This window comes from Podarcis bocagei, assembly GCF_964188305.1.
Source record: "Podarcis bocagei genome assembly, chromosome: 7".
Taxonomy (NCBI): Eukaryota; Metazoa; Chordata; class Lepidosauria; order Squamata; family Lacertidae; genus Podarcis; species Podarcis bocagei.
In genome coordinates this window covers 40,106,405-40,116,246 of record NC_138132.1, presented here as the reverse complement: position 1 = coordinate 40,116,246, position 9,842 = coordinate 40,106,405, and the positions used below count along the sequence as shown (strand labels likewise).

Genomic DNA, 9,842 nt, shown 5'->3' with positions numbered 1-9,842 from the left:
ACATGCTTTATATGAAGAAAAACAATGGTAAAGGTTCCCAGAAGCCAAAGCATAAACAATAACAAGACCAATTTATTACATCAATAAAGATACAGCAAAACAACCCAAATAATATTAATCAGAAGAGGGAACATCAGTTGAATAATCCATTTTGACAAATCTTTTTCAATAGCATCTACTGTATTTTTTGCTCTATAAGACTCGCTTTTTCCCTCCTAAAAAGTAAGGGGAAATGTATGTGCGTCTTACGGAGCGAATGCAGGCTGCGCAGCTATCCCAGAAGCCAGAACAGCAAGAGGGATTGCTCCTTTCACTGCGCAGCGATCCCTCTTGCTGTTCTGGCTTCTGAGATTCAGAATATGTTTTTTCTTGTTTTCCTCCTCCAAAAACTAGGTGCATCTTGTGGTCTGGTGCGTCTTATAGAGCGAAAAATACGGTATTTCCTCAACGGTCCTTGGAGGCAGTGATAACATCCAGCTACTGAGGATATATCCTTATTCCTCTTGTGCTTTTCTGCTGATAAACATTCTTTTTTCTATGTAGGTGCTTTTGCACTGATGCAAAACTTTCAGATGTTAGCAAATGCTTCCAGGGTAGCTGCTTCAGACCCTCTCCAGAGTCATGACTGGCGCTGGTGTGCCACGCAGGAAGGAGAAATAGCAAAAACGCAGCCGTGGAATAAACTGCTGCACCAGCAGCCCCACCATCCTGGGCATGCAACACTGCCAAAGGGAAAGCAGCTCTCTCGGCTGAAAGCCCAAGTCCAAGGGATGTTCCCAGTCACTGCTTAGAACACCTATGAGTGTTTGAATGAAGCAGTCAATGCAAAGAACTGACTGGATACTCACCGGGTGTTCCTGACATACACTCCTATAGAGGTAAATTCAATCACTTTGGTGTTGGCATCCAGGCTCATCCCACCAGGCCCTCGCAAGTCTTGGTTGCGTCTGTGCGCAGTGATGTAATTGGAATCTTCCAGCTCAAAATGACAGTAGGGCAGGAGGCTCTTCGCCTTCACAGCCACAACTGGGCCTTCCTCATCAGGCTTCAGGTTAGAAATACTGAAAGGAAAAAGGCCCAGGTTGACAGGGAATATGAAAATAAATTTCTGGGACTCCCTACCTCACACATGGCATGTGAGCCATCTTTTCCCCACAAGGAAACTCTCTTGCTGTTTTTCTGCCTCTTTGGCAGTGATCACCACCCTTTCTGGACTAACAAATCCCCATTTTACTCAGTTTCTCACCAAGCATTATGCGGTCAATGCACATTTGCATCTGCTGGCATTCCAAGGCATGAGCAAAAGCTTCACCCGCATTTTGTCCCACTGAGCAGATATATACATACTATTCAGATAAGTTCAGCATTTGACTGGTGTAGGCCTCCACTGCATAAGGCTCAACTACTTGTGGCACTGTTGGGGAGAGTCAAAACTCTGTTGTTGGAGGCCTTTCCCCCCTATTTATGGGAACACTTGAGCCGCCACCATCCCAAGTCCATCAAAAGGGGGCAATGAAGTAAGAGGAAACCTGTGTTGCTGCCTCTGCACTGCTCCTTCTCCCCTGGATTCAGAGAGACAGTGCTGATGCCAGAAAGATAGTGACTATAATTTCTGTGCAGTCATACAGAACAAAGTTCAGAGCCTTCTAAACCTAGGTAATAGCCATTTTGTTAGAAAGTCACAGACCATGCTGCCTGCCTCCCACCGAACACCACAGCAGCTGTGTAAGGAAGAACTCAAGGTGAGAGCAAGATGTAACAACATCTGCAGTGTCGGGAAGATTTGCTCTCTCAGGACTTGTGGATGGCATTTGTGGGAAGTCTCCTTACCTGCAGAGTAGGCGGCCCTCAAACTCTCCCACTTCCTGAGGACAGAATTTCACCTGGAGGGTCTGGGAGCTCTTAGGAAGGATGGTACCACAGTTGGGCTCCATGAAGAAGGGGGCTCCAATGGCTGCTGGGGACACGTAGGAAGAAAGGCTGTCCACCATACTCTCAAAATGACTGAACCGTCGGCTGGACCCGGTCTTGATGGAAGCAACAGATGGAACTTCAGCTGAGTTGAAGGAAGAATTTGCTGAGATAACTGCTTCTCCTCAATGCATTATTCAAAGCAGCATTTTGTGACCTTCCATTTATTTTCCACATCTGGACGTTATGTCTTGTTATGAACTCATCTACCAGGGCAAACATCTCTGGGACTTGGTGTGCAAGTTTGCCCTGGCCAGTGTCCTTCATGCTCCAGAGAATGTTATGGGGAAGAGGTGATGGCAACAGCAAGCACTTGAGACATAGAGCAAAAATGCCACGTTTAGGGTTGGCCTGGAAGCTGCAGCTTGCACAGAAGGCAGTGAAATGGCACAACTGAGTGGAGTGGTCGACTGTGAGCAAGAAGCACCACTTTTAAAAGAACTGTGCTGCCTGCGTGTTTGCTTCTGGGCCAAGTCCTTAGCAAGCTTGGCCTAGGTTATGTGGAGGAAAGCCTTCTTCCAGATAGACCTGTCTCTCTGCTTAGATATTCAAATGAAGTTGCATTGCAGCTGAGATCCATATTGTGATAGCTGGGGAGGGGTGGTGTGCTGCTTTTCTGTTGTGATGCTGTTGTAAAAATTGTCTTGCTTAATCTGGATGCATTTATTGCATTTTAATGTTGTAGTGAAGTTAGGAAAGACTTTACTAAAAATGTGCTGGGTTTTATTTAATAGAAAATGTATTTATATGCTTGTGAACTGCCAAAGAAATGTTTTAAATAAGCATACAGACAAGCTAAAAGTTCCCCATTAACTCTCTAGAAAGCATCCCCTGGCAAGTAACTCCCTTCTGGCTGATGCAGCTACTGTTGTACCTGTTGCAACCTGCCTTGAACGTCCCAGGCAAATATATGAACAGTCTTGAAAGATCCAAAAAGATGAGAGGAAAGGGCCAACAGGCAGGGGTGTGTGATGTTCCACAAGCTAGAAGGGAAGGATCTGAGGATGTTCTCAAGGCACCTGAGAAGTGGTGGAGAGCCTGAGAAGCCCACTAAGGCTTACCTGTTGCACCTTCTGGGCTGGCTGCCAAAGCCTCAGTAGCAAAGTTGACCGCCCTCCCGGTCTCCTCCATGACCACATTCCAGGTGTATTCTAGCTGCACGTTCCCTGTATTAGACAGCTCCACACTGGTAGAACAAGAGGGCAGAGAGAAAAGGAGGAAATTGGGAGGTCTGGCTCAGAACAAAGGAAATAGAGGAGTCACTGTGCTCTGGTCACATATACTCAATCCTCTTCATCACTAAGTTTGGGGAAAACAAGGTGGCCTGAAGCATGAATCAGCCATGGGAATGCAGGTATATGTGTCCAGCACACTGTAAGGTAGGGGAAGCTGGACTCCACAAAAGGGGGGGGGCACAAAAATAGAAGGCAGCCTCTGAACAAGATTCTGCATATTTGTTACTCACTTGTACACCCTTGTCTGGAACAGCAAAGTGTCCTTGAAGTTCACTGTCTCCACTTCCATTTTGTATTGTGCGTAGTCCACAGTGGCACTCACCCAGAGCTCCAGTTCTCGGCCACTGTCTTCCACAGTCGTGTGAGCAGGTTCCGGATCTGTCTCAATCACCTACACCAACAGCAGAACAATAGGAAGCAGCCACAATAGGAAGCAACCACAAGGTGGCTCGTTTCCAACCTTAAGAACTTAAGAACAGCTCTTCAGGATCAGGTCAGTTGCACATCTAACCCTGCATCCTGTTCTCACAGTGGTCAATAGGAAGCCTGCAAGCAGGAACCAAGTGCCACAGCACTCTCCCCCTCCTGTGGTTTCCAGTAACTGGTATTTAGGGGCATTACTACCGCCGGCAAGTGGATGGGGGCACAAGGAGAGGCCACTTTGCCAGTGAGATTCAGCAAAGGAAACACTGCGATGGGTGTCCCCATTAGAAGCGATGAGTGTGAAAAGGATAAATATGAGTAAAAGTTGGGTTACATATGAAAAATTAATACAAAAGGAAGGAAGTAAATAGAAAATGAAACCTTATGAAGAAGTTAAAGTAAACAAATTAGGAAAACGTCACAGGTCAGGTGATAAGGAAGTAACTCATTCCAAGTAATATGTAAATCCCAAAAGTACAGGCTTCATTTTCATCACCCATTAGATCTGGGAAGAAAATAGCATTTGTTTCCTTTGACATCTCCAGATGAGAGTGTAGCTTCTGAACCCAGAGCCCAACAAGTGCCAGGTGAGGTTCATATCTGGCAAGGCAGCAAGCAGAAGAATAAAACAGCAGAGAAACCTCCTGAACAGCAAAAGGCTACAACAGGTCATGTGACAAATTCTGAGCTGTGCAACCTGTGCAACATACAGCAACCCCCCTGTTTCAATTTGTCTTGGACCTAGAATCCTCATTCCCTTGATGCAGAATTCAGCCTTGTTCAATTCAGCTCCATCAGTGCCTGCATGAGACCTCTCTGAGCACCTCTTCACTCCCTTGTTTCTTACCTTCTTCTTAGTTGGGCGTGTTGTCGTGATACTTTTTGAGATGTCCACCCATTTGACAGTGTGGAGGCGATCGTCCCAATCAGGCACTTGGTCAGCTGGCAACTGAAAGGCAATCTTGGTCACCTTGCACTTGATGGCCTGTTCTTTCAGTGTGACGGGGAGGCTAGATTTCAAGGTTACTGTGATGTTTTTGGTGCACCCGCTGTGGAGGTGGCCAACCTAGGGGAGGGGTGTGGAGAACCAGAGAGTCAGATGTTGGCAAGATAACCAAGGAGAAATAGCAGGATCATAAAAGACCTGCATTGATCACTGGACAGCCCTGAAAGTAAACTGAGTGCACGCTGATGGTGACCTGCACTTTTCTCCTTAGGGATTAATTCAGCACTGGTGAAAAGCACAATGGCAACTTCAGGCTGCAGCCTCCCCTGTATGATCTTCAACATACTGAAACATATTTTCATTCCAGTTGGGACTACATGTGGCAATTCCACACTAAACAATTGTGGAAGCCTGCCTTTGGTAACAATGGTGCCTGCAAGAGATAAGTGGGGTGCAAAGCCTTGGGCCTTTGGGAGCTTTGGCAGCAAAGGAGAATTGAGGACAGGGGTGCCTCCACCTACCTGTGGGGAGAAGTGAAGTGGACCCGAAGTCGGCCATTCAAATCTCATCACATCTGACTTGCTGTGGTTGGTTATGGTACATGATGCCTGATAGGACCTGCCAATGTGACAGTCCCCAAACTGGACGCAATCTATTCGGGGAGCTGTGGGGAAAGAGGCCAGGTGTTCTGAACAAGGGCAGCTTTTGTTGCCTCCCAGTGATAAAGACATTGTCACAAGGCGTAGCTTCTTACTTCCCACTTGCCTTCTTGATCCTTGAAGCCCCTTTGACCATTAGTTCAATTCAAATGCCACACTCAACCATGGTATGCACTGAACGTTAAGAACCCACATCATGGTTTGAATGTCCATATGCATAGCTGCCAAACTACAGTTTGGAGCTGCTTGCCTGCTTTTGTTTTCCATCTGCTTAGAACTCAGGTTTCTAAGTTCACAAGTTTGCTTCCATCTCCTCAGTGCATCACCAACCTTTCAAAGTGATCTGCTGGGGGAGAAGGGGCTCAGGATCTGGCCCACCATGGGATACTACTAAAAAAAAGCTGCCTCTGTTTTGTTTTTTAACAATGTAGTAATACGCATGAAGAAGTATTGCTGCAAATAGATATAAATCTACTTTCTTTATCTTAGGAAATATAGAAATCAACTTCTGTAGCAAAGGTGTCGATGAATTTAAAATTGTGTCTTATACTACAAAATATAATATTTAGAATTTATTGGACTCTAATGTTTGTATAGAAAGGGACTATCTATGACAACCTGTTGTAGATGTAATAATGCTTCTTTGAAAAGTATGTTTATGCAATGTCCAATGCTTATGAATTTTGGAAGAAAGTGCTAGAGTGTATAAATATTACTTTGGGGGGAAAGCTAGTATTGTCAGAGGACGGTATTATTTTAATATCTACCTACTATATTTGACAACTGGTTAGCATAAATGGATTATTTTCACCCTCACTACGGCTAAAAGACTGATATTGATCCACTGGAACCCAGTGGCAGAGCTTCATGCTCCGGCACCGGGGGGGCGGACAGCAGGCAGGGGCGTGGTATGCCGCCTGTGGGGACGTGGCGCCCAGCATGGGCGGGGGGAGGCAGCTGCGATGGCACCCCACCGGGATCACGCTGCTGGGGGTGGTGTGCTTGCCCCGCACTCCTCTTCCTCCGCCACTGCTGGAACCATAAATCTATGCCCCCCTTTAATCAATGGATAGAATATATGACAACTCTTGCAACATAGAAACAAATAGCTTATAGACATAGACTGTTTATGGATCACTATTATGACATTTGGAAGCCATTTATAAAAATATAGTAGATTATAAATAATCGTGTATGTATTAGAATATTAATTTCATTTATATGCCTTTGTATTAGATAAGTATGTATGTCATTATAGTGAGTTTTTCCCCTTTTATGCACCATTTGTTTCATTTTTCTTGTTTTCCACTTTATTTTGTTTAATTGAAATATTTTCAATAAAAATGAATAATATTATAGCCTTCTTATCACGAATGTTTACCACATTTGTTGGGTCTACTTATGCATCAGATGTGAATACAGTTACTAGTTTTTATTCTGTAATAGAATTATATTCTTGAGACATAAAAAAAATAAAGTTGGCCTCGAGAGCTGTCCATACAAGAAGAATTATTGTTTGTCTTATTATCCCAGCATAGAATCTTCAAGTTCTGGGTAAGATTTTGCTCTGAGGAAATCCATTGCCTCAATTAACTGTTAGTCTGTGATCAGCTAGGTATGGCCAGCACATTTTGGGAGGATCCCTAAACAAGGCAACATTTGCCACACATTTAATTGATAATTTGTTTTGTTCAAATGGTTAAATAAATAAATATATATGTATATAAATTTGTCACACATTGCTAGCGGTCCAACTCCCAGTTCACTGAAGCACCTCCCCTTTCTCTCACCCTCGGCTGTGTTCTCTTCCAGATGTCTTTCAGAATCAGTCTCTGTAATCAAGCTGTGGATGTTGTCCAGCACGACATCATCCTGGTAGCCCTCACCCACCATTTGGATGCTGGTCTCCTCGTACTGATTATCCAAAATAGAGAGGTGGATCAGTCCTTCAATGCGCTGGGCCAAGGTGGGTTGGAAAACCACATCAAACTCAGCGGACTCCCCATTGTGCAGGATAAGAGAGGCCGTGTGAGGTTTCCTGACTATGAAAGGACAAAGGAAATAGGAGACCAAAATATCAGAATCCCTCCTCCACAACGCCCAGAGATCTCAGGGAGAAAGAAAAGGCCCTTCCTTTGCTTTTTCTTTACAAGACCTTCAGCTGCACTCTGCAGACGTTTTGTTCAGGCAGCCATCTCAGTGCTCTGGACAAGGGGCTAAAAGGAAGCCAGTGCCACAGGGAGCCCCACCCACCTTTCCACAGCTACTGTGCCCTTGCCATGGTAGCAGGTATGTGTCATTTACCTCCCTCGCTGGGTTCATTCTCCTCATTCTGAGAAGTCATATAAATGCACTTGGTAGTGGGTCTGTGTTTCAAAGTGAAAGCACAATTTTCATCTGAGATGTTGAGAAACAGCTGGGGAAAGGGACAAAACAAGAAAAGCAACACAGCCATGAGTCCTGGGAGACCATTTAGATCCAGACAGCACCTTGGAATACTATCAAATAGGCAGAACTTTGCCTGACAGCTTTTTCTGTAAATTCTTAACATCCAGATGTTTAAGGTAACCAATTCAGCCTATGCTGCTATGAAACCCTTTAATTCATTAAACTACAGATAGGAAACTGCTGACCTCAAGGCCAGATCTTGTTCCCAGGATATTTAAGTCAATCCTGCACCGCCCTCTCCCCCTTGGCTCTGGCATGGTAGCTTTAGTGTCCCGGCAGACACTCATGAAAGACTCCTGGAGGCAGCTTTTGAGCCCTTTGAAGAAGGAACCCTGGGTAGCTTGAAAAACACATGGAAGAAGAATGCAGCTGGGAAAAAGTGGAGAGCTACTTGGACAACAGTGGAGGGGAGGCACCCTGGGGAGGGACACCATCCACCCATTCTCCTGGGCAGCCTCACTCAGCGGCACACCCCAGTGGCCCTTCCTCAAGGGCTAGCCCTCAGATGGGATGTGTGGCAGACGCAGAGTGGAAAAAAGAACAAGAAAGAAGAATAGGAGGGTTGGGTGATGGCAGCGGAACTACTCCCCCCCCCCTCTCTCTCATATATGGTCCCAAAGATCTCAGAAGACCAAATCAGAGCAGGGCATTTAGAGTAGCTGTCCCTGTGACTGGGGTGGTGGGAAGAAAGTGAAAAGCTCTCCCCGCATGTATAAAAAAAGCCCATGACTTCCCCTTCCATGCTGACTTTTAAATGCCTGCTGAAAACCTTCCTATTTCCCCAGGTGTATGCAGGCAACACATTCTTCCCCAATGGTTAACTGATGCCTCTTTTTCACCTTTCATATGGTTTTTCATTTATTTTTTTGTTTTATTGTTGTAAACCACTTTAATATATTTTTAAAACATATGTATTACTTATTTATTTAGAAAAATATTTATAAGTGCACCTTATGGACCACATAAGAGCAACATTGCCATGCCCAAAGCTGCCTACCTGGACTAGGATGCTGCCACAGTTCTTAAAGACCAGAGGAAGGATCTCTGTATGGCCCAACAGGAGCCTCCTGAAGAGTAGGAGTGGGTTCCCTTTCTTATTGCGGAGCACAGGGCGCATGATGGTGACCTGAGGGAGGTTGCCATCCCCAGTGACCTCAAAGGATAAATTCCTTGACTTTGCAACCACACTGAAAGTAAGAGACAAGGGAACACATTGCCCTTGGGTGCATGTCTAGAATATGGCCCAAAGGAGCCACCACCTTTCCATCAGCCATGACTGGGATACCTGGGCGGTGCATCAACAGCAGCCTCAAAAATGCACTGGTAGTTTTGCATGCTCTGCGGTGAGAAGGTCAGGCTTGTGAAGGCATGTGAACGGCTGGCAATGCACATCCGCACTGGTTGGAGCTCAAAGATGTCACTGATCCGGAAACTGGACTGTGGAAACATCATACAGCTGGTGAAGCTTCAAAAACCACTCACAGAAAGCCCCCTCCCTGAATAAGAGGATGTGGAGAATGACAGGACACTTCCTGGACGAATAATAATAATAATAATAATAATAATAATAATAATAATAATAATAATAATAATAATAATAATAATAATAATTTTATTATTTATACCCCATCCATCTGGCTGGGTTTTCCCAGCCACTCTGAGCGGCTTACAACACATACAAAATTGTAAAACATTAGACATTAAAAATTTCCCGAATGTCTTCTAAGAGTCAGATAGTTGTTTATTTCCTTGATATCTGATGGGAGGGCATTCTACAGGGCAGGCACCACTACCAAGAAGGCCCTCTGCCTGGTTCCTTGTAACCTCACTGCCAGATGTCCCTCGGAGCTGGATCTCAGTGTCTGGGATGAATGATGGAGGTGAAGACACTCTTTCAGGTACACTGGGCTAAGACCATTTACGGCTTTAAAGGTCAGCACAAACACTTTGAATTGTGCTCAGAAACATACCAGGAGCCAATGTAGGTCTTTCAGGACCAGTGTTATATGGTCCTGGTGGCCACTACCAGTCTAGCTGTGGCATTTTGCCCTGGCAGTTAGCCTGCTTCCTTCCAAGCTGCCGCCAGCTCTGCCAATGCAGCAAATGCTGCCACGACTGATTTATCAATGGACCCAGTTTGCTATGATAGGGGCAAACATA

The 9,842-nt window shown here is 45.2% G+C and overlaps 1 protein-coding gene across 4 annotated transcripts in view; it reads right to left on the bottom strand.

Moving 5' to 3' along the window:
* Window positions 1-9,842, bottom strand: part of HYDIN (HYDIN axonemal central pair apparatus protein) — a 147,120-nt gene that overhangs the window by 20,051 nt on the left and 117,227 nt on the right. For all 4 annotated transcript variants that reach the window (XM_081199950.1, XM_081199953.1, XM_081199951.1 and 1 more), the window contains 10 exons: window positions 8,968-9,119; window positions 8,680-8,869; window positions 7,539-7,650; window positions 7,025-7,276; window positions 5,097-5,239; window positions 4,477-4,695; window positions 3,437-3,597; window positions 3,033-3,157; window positions 1,831-2,056; window positions 849-1,061 (listed from right to left, as the gene is read on the bottom strand). In XM_081199950.1, coding sequence (XP_081056076.1) covers window positions 849-1,061; window positions 1,831-2,056; window positions 3,033-3,157; window positions 3,437-3,597; window positions 4,477-4,695; window positions 5,097-5,239; window positions 7,025-7,276; window positions 7,539-7,650; window positions 8,680-8,869; window positions 8,968-9,119 — 1,793 coding nt within the window. The remainder of the gene's footprint in view (window positions 1-848; window positions 1,062-1,830; window positions 2,057-3,032; window positions 3,158-3,436; window positions 3,598-4,476; window positions 4,696-5,096; window positions 5,240-7,024; window positions 7,277-7,538; window positions 7,651-8,679; window positions 8,870-8,967; window positions 9,120-9,842) is intronic.